Source organism: Piliocolobus tephrosceles, chromosome 21 (genome assembly GCF_002776525.5).
Source record: "Piliocolobus tephrosceles isolate RC106 chromosome 21, ASM277652v3, whole genome shotgun sequence".
Lineage (NCBI taxonomy): Eukaryota > Metazoa > Chordata > Mammalia > Primates > Cercopithecidae > Piliocolobus > Piliocolobus tephrosceles.
In genome coordinates this window covers 9,537,918-9,553,210 of record NC_045454.1, presented here as the reverse complement: position 1 = coordinate 9,553,210, position 15,293 = coordinate 9,537,918, and the positions used below count along the sequence as shown (strand labels likewise).

The following is a 15,293-nucleotide window of genomic DNA, read 5'->3' as shown; positions in this document are numbered from 1 at the left end:
GGGGTTTCACCATGTTGGCCAGGCTGGTCTCGAACTCCTGACCTCAGGGGATTCACCCGCCTCCGCCTCCCAAAGTGCTGGGATTACAAGCGTGCGCCACTGCGCCCGACCAGCTTTATAAGGTTTATAGGGACAGTGTCACCACTTTACAGAAGAGGGACCAAGGCTCTGAGGAGGAAGTTCCCTGCCAGGGTCCGAGTGGCGCCACCCTGAGAACCCTGGCACCCACCTCCCTGCTATCCCTCATGGCGTCTCCCCCACCCTTCCACAGCCAGAAGTTGCCAGGTGAATACTTCCGGTACAAGGGCGTCCCCTTCCCCGTCGGCCTGTACTCGCCCGAGAGCATCAGCTTGGCGGAGAACACCCAAGATGTGCGGGACGACGACATCTTTATCATCACCTACCCCAAGTCAGGTACCTGCGGGCTGCGGGCCTCCGGGGCTGGGGAGCGTGGGGAGGGGATGCGGCGGAGGACGGGAAAGGCACATCGAGGAAGAGGGGAGGAGGAAAAGGGGGGCCGGGTTTGTTCAGAACTGTGCCCCTGCCAGAAGTAGCCTCCCAGGGATACCCACCTGGCGCCCAGCCTCTCTCCTCCAGGTCAGTTCTCAACACTTCGCCTTCCCTGACCTCCCTGGCTGAAATAAGGCCCTCATTCTGTCCCTCCCTGTCCTCTTTACCCTCTACTTTTCTTTTATCTTCTCTTCTCTTCTGTTTTCTTTTCTTTTCTTTTTTGTAGAGATGGGGTCTCGCGACGTTGCCCGGGCTGGTCTTGAACTCCTGATCTCAAGTGATCTTTTCGCCCTGGCCTCCCAAAGTGCTGGGATTACAGGCATGAACTACCACACCTGACCATTTTTATTTTTATTTTTTGAGACAAGGTCTTGCTCTGTCACTCAGGCTGGGGGTGCAGTGGTGCAATATCAGCTCATCAACCCTCCCATCCTCCCAAAGTGCTGGGACTACAGGTGCTGGTCACCACCTAATTGTATACTGTGGGGAAAAGAGAGGTCAGCCTGTTACTGTGTTTATATAGGAAGAAGTAAATTTAAGAGACTCCATTTGGCTCTGTATTTGAGATGCTGTTAATCTGTGACTCTACCCCCAATCTTGTCCTTACAAGAGACATCGCTGTGGTAATTAAGGTTTAAAGGATTTTGGGCTGTAAGGAATGTGCTTTGTTAAACAAATGCCTAAAGGCTGCTTGTGGTTAAAGGCCATCACCATTCTCTTAAATCTCAGTAAAAGAAAAACATCTGTCTCCTGCCCGTCCCTGGGAAATGGAACATCTCCGTGTATCTATATGTCTTACTGCTGATTTACTCCCTTATCTTTTGAGCAATAAATACTGAGGGAACTCAGAGACCGGTGCCAGTGTGGGTCCTCTGTAAGCACAGCACTGGTCCCCTGGGCCCCGCTTTTCTTTCTCTATACTTTGTCTCTGTGTCTTATTTCTTTTCTCAAGTCTCTCGTTCCACCTAACGAGAAGCACCCACAGGTGTGGAGGGGCAGGCCACCCCTTCAGTATACCTTTTTTTTTTTGGAGGTCTTGCTCTGTCATCCAGGCTGCAATGTGGTGGTACAATCTCAGCTCATTGCAGCCTCGACCTCCTGGACTCAAGTGATCTGCCCACCTCAGCCTCCTGAGTAGCTGGAACCACAGGTGTGCACCACCACACCTAGCTAACTTTTGTAGAGACGGGGTTTCATCGTGTTGCACAGGCTGGTCTTGAACTCCTGGGCTCAAGCAATCTTTCTGCCTCAGCCTCCCAAAGTGCTGGAATTACAGGTGTGAGCCACCGCACCCAGCTAAATTGTATACTTTAAAGTGATGAATTATATACAATTTGAGTGTTTGAGTTTGAGACCAGCCTGGACAAAACGGCAAACCCCCAGTCTATTTTTTTATTTTTTATTTTTTTTTGTGACGGAGTCTTGCTCTGTGGCCCAGGCTGGAGTGTAGTGGCGTGATCTCGGCTCACTGAAACCTTCGCCTCCCGGGTTCAAGCAATTCTCTGCCTCAGCCTCCTGAGTAGCTGGGATCACAGGTGCCCACCACCACCCGTGGCTACTTTTTTTTTTTTTTTTTTGTATTTTTAGTAGAGACGGGGTTTCACCATCTTGGTCAGGCTGGTCTTGAACTCCTGACCTCATGATCCGCCAGCCTCAGCCTCCCAAAGTGTTGGGATTACAGGCGGAAGCCACCGAGCCCAGAATTTTTTTTTTTTTTTTTTTTTTTTTGAGACAGAGTCTTGTTCTGTTGCCCAGGTTGGAGTGCAGTGGCGTGATCTCGGCTCACTGCCACCTCCGCCTCCTGGGTTCAAGCGATTCTTCTGCCTCAGCCTCCCAAGTATCTGGGACTACAGGCATGTGCCATCACGCCCAGCTAATTTTTGTATTTTTAGTAGAGACGAAGTTTCACTATGTTGGCCAGGATGGTCTCTATCTCTTGACCTCATGATCTGTCTGCCTCAGCCTCCCAAAGTGCTGGGATTACAGGCACGAGCCCAGTCAATTAGAAGCATTTAAATGACCAAAGGGAAATGACAAAAACTCTTTCTTCCCTTTTTTCTCCTCTCTTCCCCACCTCCTCCAACAAGTATTTATTAAACACATATTATGTGCCCTGCATTGTTCTAAGAACAAAGAAAGCTGCAACTCTCCAGACAGACTGAAATGTCTGCCTTTATGAAGCTCACATTGTAGTGGGGGAACCCAGAGAATAAATCAACAAATAAAAATATGACATTATGAAAAAAACCATATGACACTATGACTGGTGGCAATAAATGCTGTGAAGAAAAGTAGAGGGTAGGCGGGCCGTAGTGGCTCATGCCTGTAACCTCAACACTTTGGGAGGCTGAAGTGGGAGGATCACTTGAGGCCAAAAGTTCAAGGCCAGCCTGGTCAACATAGCAAGACCCCATCTCTACAAAATAAAATAAAATAACCAGGCATGGTGCTGTGCGCCTGTAGTCCCAGCTACTAGGGAGGCTGAGGCAGGAGGATCACTTTAGCTGGAGAGGTTGAGGCTGCAGTGAGCTGTGATCACACAACTGCACTTCAGCCTGAGCAACAGAGTGAGACCCTGTCTCAACAGAAAGAAAAAGGGTACAATTCAATGACTTTGCCATGTTCAATAGCATGTGGTCATCCATTACCACAATCAATTTTAGAATATTTTCAGCCTAGCACAGTGGCTCACACCCATAATCCCAACACTTTGGGAAGCCGAGGCAGGAGGATCTCTTGAGCCTAGGTCAGCCTGGCCAACATGGTGAGACCCCCTCTCTTCAAAACATACAAAAATTAGTCAGGCATCGTAGTGCATGCCTGTAGTCTGAGCTACTTGGGAGTCTGAGGTGGGAGGATCGCCTGAGCCTGGGAGGTGGAGGTTGTAGTGAGATGTGTTCACCCCACTGCACTCCAGCCTGAGTGGCAGAGACTCTGTCTCAAAAATAAAACACTGAGTGGTCCAGGCACTGTGGCTCATGCCTGCAATCCCAGCAGTTTGGAGGCCAAAGCGGGTGGATCACTTGAGGTCGGGAGTTCGAGACTAGCCTGGCCAACACGGTGAAGCCCCGTCTCTACTAAAATACAACAATTAGCCAGGCATGGTGGCACACACCTGTAATCCCAGTACTCCACAGGCTGAGGCAGGAGAATCACTTGGAACCCGGGAGACGGAGGTTGCAGTGAGCTGAGCGTGTGCCACTGCACTCCAGCCTTGGCGACAGAGCGAGACCTTGTCTCAAAAATAAAAATAAAAATAAAAAATAAAGAATATTATCATCATCCAACAAGGAACTCTAGACCTATAAACCATCACCTCCCAATCCTCACATCCCCTCCACCCAGGCCCTGGTAACCACCAATCTCCATTCTGTTTCTACGGATCTGTGTATTCTGGGCATCTCATGGAAATGGAATCTACACCTCGTGGCCTCTTGTGTCTGGTTTCTTCCTGAGCATCACATTGTCAAGGTTCAACCACATCGTAGCATGTGTCCGAGTTTCATTCTTTTTTATGGTCCAATAATATTTTATGTTATGTGTAAACTATATTTTATTTATTCATCAGTTGATAAGCATTTGGATTGTTTCCTCTCTGGGCTTATTATGAGTGAAGCCGCTGTGAACATTGCACACAAGTTTTGTTTTGTTTTTTTTTTTTTTGCGGTGAAGTCTCGCTCTTACCCCTCAGGCTGGAGTGCAGTGGTGTAATCTCGGCTCACTGCAACTTCCACCTCCCGGGTTCAAGCGATTCTCCTGCCTCAGCCTCCTGAGTAGCTGGAATTACAGGCACCTGCCACCACACCCAGCTAATTTTTATAATTTTTAGTAGAGACGGGGTTTCACCATGTTGGCCAGGCTGGTCTCAAACTCCTGACCCCAGGTGATCTGCCTGCCTCAGCCTCCCAAAGTGCTGGGATTACAGGCGTGAGCCACCGCGCCCAGCCTTGCACGCAAGTTCTTGTTTCTATTTTTATTTTTTGAGGCAGGGTCTCCATCTTTCACCCAGGCTGGAGTGCAGTGGTGTGGTCTTGGCTCACTGCAGCCTTGACCTCCTGGGCTCAAACTATCCTCCCCCCTGAGCCTCCTGAGTAGCTGGGATGACAAGTGCACACCACCACACCCAGTTAATTAAAAAACATTTTTTTGGCCAGGCGCTGTGGCTCACGCCTGTAATCCCAGCACTTTGGGAGGCCGAGACGGGCGGATCACAAGGTCAGGAGATCGAGACCATCCTGGCTAACACAGTGAAACCCTGTCTCTACTAAAAATACAAAAAAAAATTAGCCAGGCGTGGTGACGGGTGCCTGTAGTCCCAGCTACTCGGGAGGTTGAGGCAGGAGAATGGCATGAACCCGGGAGGCGGAGCTTGCAGTGAGCTGAGATCCGGCCACTGCACTCCACCCTGGGTGACAGATGGAGACTCTGTCTCAAAAAAAACTATTTTTTTTTTTCCCACAGACAAGGTATCACTGTGTTGCCCAGACTGGTCTCAAACTCAGGGGCTCAAGCAGTTCTCCCTTCTTGGCCTCCCAAAGTGTTGGGATTTCAGGAGTGAGTCTCTGCACCGGGCCCTGCACACAAGTTCTTATGTGGACATATGTTTTCTTTTTTTTTTATGGAGACAGGGTCTCACTGTTGTCCAGGGTGCAGTGCAGTGCAGTGTCGAGATCTCAGTTCACTGCAACCTCCGCCTCCACAGGTTTAAGCAATTCTCCTGCCTCAGCCTCCTGAGTAGCTGGAATTACAGCCGCCCACCACCACACTTGGCTAATTTTTGTATTTTTAATAGAGACGGGGTTTCCCCATATTGGCCAGGCTGGTTTCAAACTCCCAACCTCAGTTAATCTACCCGCCTCGGCCTGCCAAAGTGCTGGGATTACAGACGTGAGCCACCATGCCAACCCAAAGGGCTTTTTCGATTCTTCCCAGCAATAGGTGACCCTCTATTGCCCCACATCTTCTCCAGTGATTAGCATCAACAGGAATTTATTTATTTACTGGAGACAAGGTCTTGCTCGGTTGCCCAGGCTGAAGTGTAGTGGCGAGATCATGGCTCACTGCAACCTCCACCTCCCGGGCACAAGCGATCTTCCCACCCCAGCCTCCCTAACAACCACCACACCCAGCTAATTTTTGTAGCAATAAGGGTCTCTCGTTGGTCTCGAATGCCTGGGTTCAAGCGATCTTCCTGCCTCAGCCTCCCAAAGTGCTGGGATTACAGGCATGAGCCACCGTGCCTGGCCAGTTTTTTTTCTAAAGCTATTTTGATAGGTGCATACTGGTATTTCACTGTGTTTTTAATTTGCATTTCCCTAACAGCTAATGGTGTTTGAGCATCTTTTGTGTGCTCATTAGCCATCATATATATTCCTTTCTGTTTGTTTGTTCTGTTACTTGCATCTGACTTGAAGTTCATAAATATATTCTTTGGCAAATTGTTGAAATATTTTCCCTTTGTTTTGTTTTTTTGGAGATGGAGTCTTGCTCTGTCGCCCAGGCTGCAATGCAGTGGTATGATCTTGACTCACTGCAACCTCTGCCTCCTGAGTTCAAGCAATTCTCCTGCTTCAGGCCCTCGAGTAGCTGGGACTACAGGCATGCACCACCACACCTGGCTAATTTTTGTATTTTTTAGTAGAGACAGGGTTTCACCATATTGATCAGGCTGGTCTTGAACTCCTGACCTCAAGTGATCCGCCCTCCTCGGCCTCCCAAAGTGCTGGGATTACAGGTGTGAGCCACCGCGCCCGGCCATATTTTTCCTCTTTTGAACTGGATTGTTTTCTTATCATTGAGATTTGAAAGTTCTTTTGAGACGGAGTCTCGCTCTGTCACCCAGGCTGGAGTGCAGTGGCCGGATCTCAGCTCACTGCAAGCTCCGCCTCCCAGGTTTACACCATTCTCCTGCCTCAGCCTCCCAAGTAGCTGGGACCACAGGCGCCCGCCACCTCACCCGGCTAGTTTTTTGTATTTTTTAGTAGAGACGGGGTTTCACCGGGTTAGCCAGGATGGTCTCGATCTCCTGACCTTGTGATCCACCCGTCTCAGCCTCCCAAAGTGCTGGGATTACAGGCTTGAGCCACCACGCCCGGCCCGAGAGTTCTTTATATGAACTGAGAACAGATCCTTGATCAGATACTTGTTTTGCAAATATTTTCTCCTGATCAATGGCTTGTCTTTCCATTTTCTTATCAGAGTCTTCTCAGATTATGTTTTATTATTATTATTATTATTATTATTATTATTATTATTATTATTGAGATGAAGTCTCACTCTGTCGACCAGGCTGGAGTGTAGTGGTGCCATCTTGGCTCACTGCAACCTCTGCCTCCTGGATTCAAGCGATTCTCCTGCCTCAACCTCCCAAGTACCTGGGATTACAGGTGCGTGCCACTATGCCTGGCTAATTTTTGTATTTTCAGTAGAGATGGGGTTTTGCCATGTTGGCCAGGCTGGTCTCGAACTCCTGACCTCAGGTGATCCACCCGCCTCGGCCTCCTAAAGTACTGGGATTACAGGCGTGAGCCACTGCACCCGGTCCTGATTTTGCTTGTTTTTCTTTCTCATTGTCCTATCTTGGAACTTTAAACAAATAACTTTCTGGGTTTTTTGTTGTTGTTGTTGTTGTTGTTTTTACAGTTCCATAGTATTTCATGGCACAGGATATACAATAATTCTTGCTTAACCAGTTTCCTACTGATTGATATTAATGTTCAATCTTTTGTCTGTGTATACAATGTAAACTTTATGCACAATGTCTTGTACATGCAGTACTTGGCATTGAATACATTTATCTCTAGGACAAATATCTGGACATAGAATTGCTTGGTCAGAGTCCGTACATTTGTAATTTTGATATATAATGGCTACATTTCCCTCTATAGAAATTGTGGAAACTTGTTCTCCAAGCCGGGCGGGGTGGTTCAAGCCTGTAATCCCAGCACTTTTGGGAGGTCGAGGCAGGCGGATCACTTGAGGTCAGGAGTAGGAGACCAGCCTGGCCTACATGACCCCGTATTTACTAAAAATACAAAAATTAGCTGTGCATGGTGGCGCACGCCTGTGGTCTCAACTATTCGGGAGGCTGAGGCATGAGAATCGCTTGAACTGGGGAGGCAGAGGTTGCAGTGAGCCAAGATCGCACCAATGCACTCCAGCCTGGGCAACAGGGCGAGACCCTGTCTCAAAATAAAATGAAAAAAGAATTATTTGCAGTTGGGCATGGTGACTCATGCCTGTAATCCCAGCATTTTGGAACGCCAAGGCAAGTGGATAGCTTAAGCCCAGGAGTTCAAGACCAGCCTGGGCAACATGGCAAGATCCCATCTCTACCAAAAAATAATAAAATTAGCCAGGTGTGGTGGTGCATGCCTGTAGTCCCAGCTACTTGGGAGGCTGAGGTGGGAGAATCACCTGAGCCTAGAAGGTTGAGGCTGCAGTGAGCCATGATTATGCCATAACAGTCCAGCTTGGGGAAGACAGCGAGACCCTGACTCCGAAAAAAAAAAAAAAAAAAAACTTGAGCCGGGCATGGTGGCGTGTACCTGGAATCCCAGCTACTTAGGAGTTTAAGGGACAATAATCACTTGAATCCGGGAGGCGGAGCTTGCAGTGAGCCGAGATTGCGCTACTGAACTCCAGCCTGGGTGACAGAGCGAGACTCTCTCAAAGAGAGAAAGAGGGAGAGAGAGAGAGAATTATTTGCACACATTAGGTGGCTATTACTTAGAAAATAACATGTGGCCAGGTGCAGTGGTTCGTACCTATTATCCCAACACTCTGGGAGGCCGAAATGGGAGGATCGCTTGAGCCCAGGATTTCAAGATCAGCCTGGGCAACATAATGAGACCCTGTCTCTATCAAAAAAAAAAAAAAAAAAGTTTAAGAAAAAAAACCAGAATAGTCCAGGCACAGTGGCTCATGCCTGTAATCCCAGCACTTTGGGAGGCCGAGGCAGATGGATCACCTGAGGTCAGGAGTTCAAGACCAGCCTGACTAACATGGAGAAACCCCATCTCTACTAAAAATACAAAATTAGCTGGGCATGGTGGTGGGTGCCTGTAATCCCAGTTACTCAGGAGGCCGAGGCAGGAGAATCACTTGAACCCTGGAGGTGGAGGTTGCAGTGAGCCGAGATCATGCCATTGCACTCCAGCCTGGGCAACAACAGTGAAACTCCATATCAAAAAAAGAGAAAAAAAGAAAAGAAAAAAACAGAATAGAAGAAAATACCAAGTGTGGCAAAGATGTTGAGAAAATGGGACTCTTGTGCACTGCTGGTGAGCATGTAGAATGGTGCAGCTGCTATGGAAAACAATTTAGCAGTTCCTCAAAAAATTAAACATAGAATTACCATATAAACTCAGCAGTTCCACTTCTGGGAATATGCCCAAAAGAACTAAACTTTAGGTGGGGGGACTGTAACAGATATTTGTACACCAATGTTCATAGCCACATTATTTGCAGTTACCAAAAGCTGAAACTATCCAAATGTCCGTTGATTAATGAATGGATAAACAAATTATGCTATACCCATACAATGGAATATTATTCAGCCTTAAAAAGGAAGGAAATTCGACCGAGTGTGGTGGCTCATGCCTGTAATCCCAGCACTCTGGTAGGCCAAGGCAGGTGGATCACCTGAGGTCAGGAGTTCAAGACCGGCCTGGCCAAAATTGTAAAACCCCATCTCTACTAAAAATACAAAAATTAGCTGGGCCTGGTGGTACACACCTGTAGTCCCAGCTACTCGGGAAGCTGAGGCATGAGAATCGCTGGAACCCAGGCGACGGAGGTTGCAGTGAGCCAAGATTGCACCACTGCACTCCAGCCTGGTCAACACAGACAGACTCTCTCAAACAAACAAACAAATAAAAGGCCAGGCACGGTGGCTCATGCCTGTAATCCCAGCACTTTCGGAGGCTGAGGCAGGCAGATCACAAGGTCAAGAGATCGAGGTCATCCTTACCAACATGGTGAAACCCCGTCTCTACTAAAAATACAAAAATTAGCAGGGCATGGTAGCGCGCACCTGTAATCCCAGCTACTTGAGAGGCTGAGGCAGGAGAATTGCTTGAACCCGGGAGGTGGAGGTTGCAGTGAGCTGAGATCGCACCATTGCACTCCAGCCTGGGAACAGAGCAAGATTCCATCTCAAACAAACAAACAAACAAACAACACCACACATAGGAATAACTAAACTAGGGAGCAGCCACTTCCTCTAGGGCTAAAGCCAAACTCCCGAGGAAGACAGAAATTGGGAAGAAAGACTTGTCTGCCCAACCTGCTCCCCACCCAAGATTAGAGTTTCACTGCAGAGGTATGGCCATGGCCCACTGGGTGACTGAGAAGTTCATTGAGGTGCAACAAGCCACTGAAATTTGCTAGGGGGAGGGGTAAACGTCACTGGGTGACCAGTGCAGGACTGTTCCCTGTCCATCACAAGATTGCTCTGAGAGGGGCCCGTGAGAATGAGTAAGAGAAGCCCGTGAGAATCAGGAAGAGCCCCATCCTCATTCAGTGTTCCTCCAGCGCCCTCTGCTGACAAGGCTTAACACTGAGCTAGCTGGCAGAGGAGAAACGTTTACAGGGTCCAGCTCCAATATCACAAACCAGGAGAGAGGCCTGAAGTTGGAGCCACCAGCCTGTAAACTGATAACTGGTACAAGGTGGTTGTTAGAATGAAAGCCAGTGAATGGATTGGATGTGGTGGCTTATGCCTGTAATCCCAGCACTTTGGGAGGCCAAGGTAGGAGGATGGCTAGAGGCCAGGAGCTCCAGACCAGCCTGGGCAATGCAGTGAGACCCCATCTCTACAAAAATTTTAAAAAATTAGCTGGGTGCAGGCCAGGTGTGGTGGCCCATGCCTGTCATCCCAGCACTTTGGAAGGCCAAGGAGGGTGGATCACTTGAGGTCAGGAGTTTGAGCCCAACCAGGCCAACATGGCAAAACCCCATCTCTACTAAAAATACAAAAATTAGCCAGGCATGGTGGCACACTTCTAGTCCCAGCTACTTGGGAGGCTGAGGCAGGAGAATTGCTTGAACCCAGGAGGCCGAGATTGCAGTGAGCCAAGATACAGCCACTGCACTCCAGCCTGGGCAACAGAGTGAGACTCCAGCTCAAAAAAAAAAAAAAAATTGCTGGGTGCATGTGGTCTAGCTACTCCAGAAGCTGAGGTGGGGGGATCATTTGAGCCTGGAAGTTGGAGGCTGAAGCTGAAGTAAGCTGTGATTGCAACAGTGTACTGCAGCCCAAGTCATAGAGCGGAATCCTGTCTCAAAAGGAATCCTGTCTCAAAAAGAATTAAATGCAATGAACACTGACAGAAGGTAATTGTGAAGGTAATTGTTTCTCTTCTGAACAGCCTGTGGTCTCCTGAAATTCAAAACTGTGAACTGGCTCCTTGATGAGGTCCCTTTCCACTAGGTAACATTCTGTGGCTCCCCACAGAAATAAAGAGGTGAACCTCGACCGGGTGTGGTGGCTCACGCCTATAATCCCAGCACTTTGGGAGGCCAAGGCAGGCAGATCATCAGAGGTCAGGAGTTCAAGACCATCCTGGCTAATATGGTGAAATCCGGTCTCTACTAAAAATACTAAAAATTAGCCAGGCGTGGTGGCGAATGCCTATAATCCCAGCTGCTCGGGAGGCTGAGGCAGGAGACATGCTTGAAACCGGGAGGCAGAGGTTGTAGTGAGCTAAGATCGCGCCATTGCACTTCAGCTTGGGCAACAAGCAGGAAACTCCGTCTCGGGGGGGGGGGGGGAAAGGTGACCCTCAAAAGTGGGCAATGAAAAGTAAAAAGAACAGAGATTTGTTTATATCCAGACACCTGCGTTCAATTCCAGCTTCCTCCATGTAGTAAAGCAGTGCCTGCTGGACATGGTGCCTGTGATCCCAGCACCTTGGGAGGCTGAGGCAGGAGGATTGCTTGAGCCCAAGAGTTCAAGACCAGCCTGGGCAACACAGTGGAACCCTGTGTCTACTAAAAATAAAAATAATAAATTAGCCAGGTGTGGTTGCGTGCACCTGCGGTCTCAGCTACTCGGAAGGCTCTTAAACCTGGGATTTCGAGGCTGCAGTGAGCTGTGATCACACCACTGCACTCCTGCCTGGGCGACAGAGCAAGATTTGATCCCAAAATAAATAAATAAGTAAAGCAATTCTGGCTGTACCAATAGATCAGCCTCAGAATTTCAGTGGCTGAACCCAAGTTTGTTTCTTGTTCCTATAAACTCTAGTTGGTGTAGGAAGGGTGGAAGGAAGCAATGGGGAAATCCATGCTTTCCCAGACATTTGGTTCCTGCCATCTCATGGCTCTGCCATCCCCGGGAGTCCCAGATTCTCCTCTGGAGTCTCTGTATCCAGGAGCAGAGAGAGTGGGGAGTCACATGGTGTGCGTTTATGGGCCAGGCCTGGAAATAGCCACACATCACATCACCACCACCTACACTTCCTTGGCCAGACCCAGTCTCTTGGCCCCACACGTAGCAGCAGGGGAGAAGAGAAAAGGTCATCACGCCATATTCCCAGCAGAAAACTGAAATGGGGTTGGGTGGACAGCTCACCAGTCTCTGCCCTGCACCACTTTCCTAGCACCGTCCCCTTGGACGAGCGACATGGTTTCTGTGAGGCTCAGTTTCCAGCTCTGAAAATGAGGTTAAGCAACCCTGCCTTCTCTTCCAGCTGTAAGGAATTAGTGTGATAAAATACGTGGTAAATTGCTCCATAAATACTGTCAGGCCGGGTGCGGTGGCTCACACCTGTAATCCCAGTACTTTGGGAGGCCGAGGGGGGGCAGCGGGCAGATCACCTGAGGTCAGGAGTTCGAGACCAGCCTGGCCAACATGGGGAGACCTCGTCTCTACTAAAAATACAAAATTAGCCGGGCGTGGTGGTGGGTGCTTGTAATCCCAGCTACTCGAGAGGCTGAGGCAGGAGACTTGCTTGAGCCTGGGAGACAGAGGTTGCAGTGAGCCAAGATCACACCACTGCACTCCAGTCCGGACGACAGAGTAAGACTCTGCCTGAAAAAAAAAAAGGCAAATTGCTTAATAAATGCTGTTGTGATTATTCTGATGATATCCTCCCTCTTCAGCCCTCCCGCACCCAAATAATCTGCTTGATTTCTCCCAACAGGCACGACCTGGATGATCGAGATCATCTGCTTAATCCTGAAGGATGGGGATCCGTCCTGGATCCGCTCTGTGCCCATCTGGGAGCGGGCACCCTGGTGTGAGACCATCGTGGGTGCCTTCAGCCTCCCGGACCAGTACAGCCCTCGCCTCATGAGCTCCCATCTTCCCATCCAGATCTTCACCAAGGCCTTCTTCAGCTCCAAGGCCAAGGTTGGGAGGAGGGGTGTGCGTCAGTTGGGAGGGGCTGCATGGGTGTGCAGGGTGACAGGGAGATGGAGCATAACACATTGATTCATTCAGCACCTATTTGTTAAGCACCTACTATGTGCCTGGCTCTGCTCTAGTGCAGTGGTCAATATACACACAGAAATGCCTAGCACAGTGATCAATATACACACAGAAATGTCTGCCCTTTGGCAGGGAGTGATGGCTCACACCTGTAGTCCCAGCACTTTGGGAGGCTGAGGCAGGAGGATCACTTCGGGCCGGGAGTTTGAGGCCAACTTGGGCAACATAGTGAGACCACGTCACTACAAGAAATTTTAAAAATCAGTCAGGCGTGGTGGCACACCCTTGTAGTCCCAGCTACTTGGGATGCTGAGGTGGGAGGATCACTTGAGCCCAGGAGGTCAAGGCTGCACTAAGCTGAGATCACGTTACTGCACTCCAGCCTAGGCAACAGAGCAAGGCTCAGTCTCAAAAAATAAAAATAAATAAAAATAAAAAGCCGGTGCTGGCGCGGTGGCTCACGCCTGTAATCCAAGCACTTTGGGAGGCAGAGGCAGGCAGACCACTTGAGGCCAGGAGTTCAATACCAGCCTAGCCAACATGGTGAAATCCTGTCTCTAATAAAAATACAAAAATAAGTCAGATCTGGTGGTGGGCACCTGTAATCCCAGCTACTCAGGAGGCTAAGGCAGGAGAATCACTTGAGCCCAGGAGGCGGAGGTTGCAGTAAGCTGAGATGGCACCACTGCACTCCAGCCTGGGAGACAGACTGAGACTTCATCTCAAAAAAAAAAAAAAAAAAATTACGGCTGGGCGCAGTGGCTCACGTTTGTAATCTCAGCACTTTGGGAGGCTGAGGCAGGAGAATCACTTGAACCCAGGAGGCGGAAGTTGTGGTGAGCTGAGATCAAGCCATTGCACTCCAGCCTGGACAACAAGAGTGAAATTCTGTCTCAAAAAATATGTATATTACATATAATAATAGTATTACAATATACTTTAAATATATTTAATATTTGTATATTTGATATTTACATAATATATTTAATATATAATAATATGATATGATATAATATAATATAATATATAAAATGTCTGGTGGGATAAATTTACAATGGGGGAGAGGGCTGGAGATAGAGTGGGCGTGGGGCTGCAATTATAAAAGGAGGTCAAGGGGGCGCCCAGTGAGTAAAAACCCGGGAGGTGATGGTAGGAGCCACAGAGGTTTCCAGAGGAAGAGCATTTCAGGCAAGAGGGAAAAGCAGGTGCAAAGGTCCTGAGGTGGGTGTATCTGAGGTGCAAGAAGGAGGTCGGTGTGGCCGGAGCCAAGTGAGCAAGTGGGGAGAGGAGTGGAGTTGAGGTCGGGGTCGGGGGCAACAGGGGCCAAAATGTGCAGGGCCGCGTGGGCCCGGCGAGGACTTGAGCTCTGACCAAGTGACGTGGCAGCGCAGCAGGGATCGGAGCGGAGGAGGAGCCCGAGCGGGCTTAGGCTTCACCGGCGCCCTCTGGCGGCCAGATGGAGACCAACTGTTGAAAGAGCAGAAGCCGGGAAGCCAGAGAGGCGGCGCTGGCCGGGGTCCAGTGGAGGGGAAGGTGGCTGGACCAGGGTGGTGGTCACGGAGGTATTTTGAAGGCGAGACCGGGAGGATTTGCTGACAGACTGGATGTGGGTGTGAGAGAAAGGGATGAGTCAAGGGTGACTGCAAGGTTTCGGCGGAAGCAACTGTCAGGATTGGGCAACGGGGAAGGGGAGGAGGCGGGGAGGAGGCAGGGGAGGAGGCAGGAGAGCAGGCGGCGGGGGAAGACCCAGGCTCTGCTGCGGCCCATCCCACGTCCAGCGGAGGCTGCCGGTGGGCACAGAAATGCACCCATCGGGATCTGAGGGGAGAGACCTCAGCTGACACGTCCATTTACAATTCCGTGGCACATATATTCTGTAATTAATCGAAGCCCCAGGACTGGGTGATATAGCCAAGGAATTGAGCTTGGTCAGAGCAGAGAGGGGGACTGAAATCGGGAAGTCCCCAAGACCACTCTCAGGCTCAACAACTTAGCAAAACTCATAGTGTTCAGCAAAGCTGCTGCACTCCCTGGTTATAGTCAATTACAATGAAAGCAAACTTGAAAATCAGGCAAGGGGGCTGGGCGCGGTAGCTCACGCCTGAAATCCCAGCACTTTCAGAGGCCAAGGTGGGCAGTTGATTGAGCCCAGGAGTCCAAGACCAGCTGGACAACTTAGTAACACCCATCTCTACAAAAAAAAAAATTAAGAAGCCGGGCGCGGTGGCTCAAGCCTGTAATCCCAGCACTTTGGGAGGCTGAGACGGGCGGATCACAAGGTCAGGAGATCGAGACCATCCTGGCTAACACGGTGAAACCCCGTCTCTACTAAAAATACAAAAAACTAGCC

General features: G+C 49.5%; 1 protein-coding gene across 1 annotated transcript in view; it reads left to right on the top strand.

Annotated features, from left to right (window-relative positions):
- SULT2B1 (sulfotransferase family 2B member 1) overlaps positions 1-15,293 on the top strand; it is a 54,263-nt gene that overhangs the window by 28,647 nt on the left and 10,323 nt on the right. The window contains exons 2-3 of the mRNA XM_026457353.1: positions 272-414; positions 12,657-12,865. Coding sequence (XP_026313138.1) covers positions 272-414; positions 12,657-12,865 — 352 coding nt within the window. The remainder of the gene's footprint in view (positions 1-271; positions 415-12,656; positions 12,866-15,293) is intronic.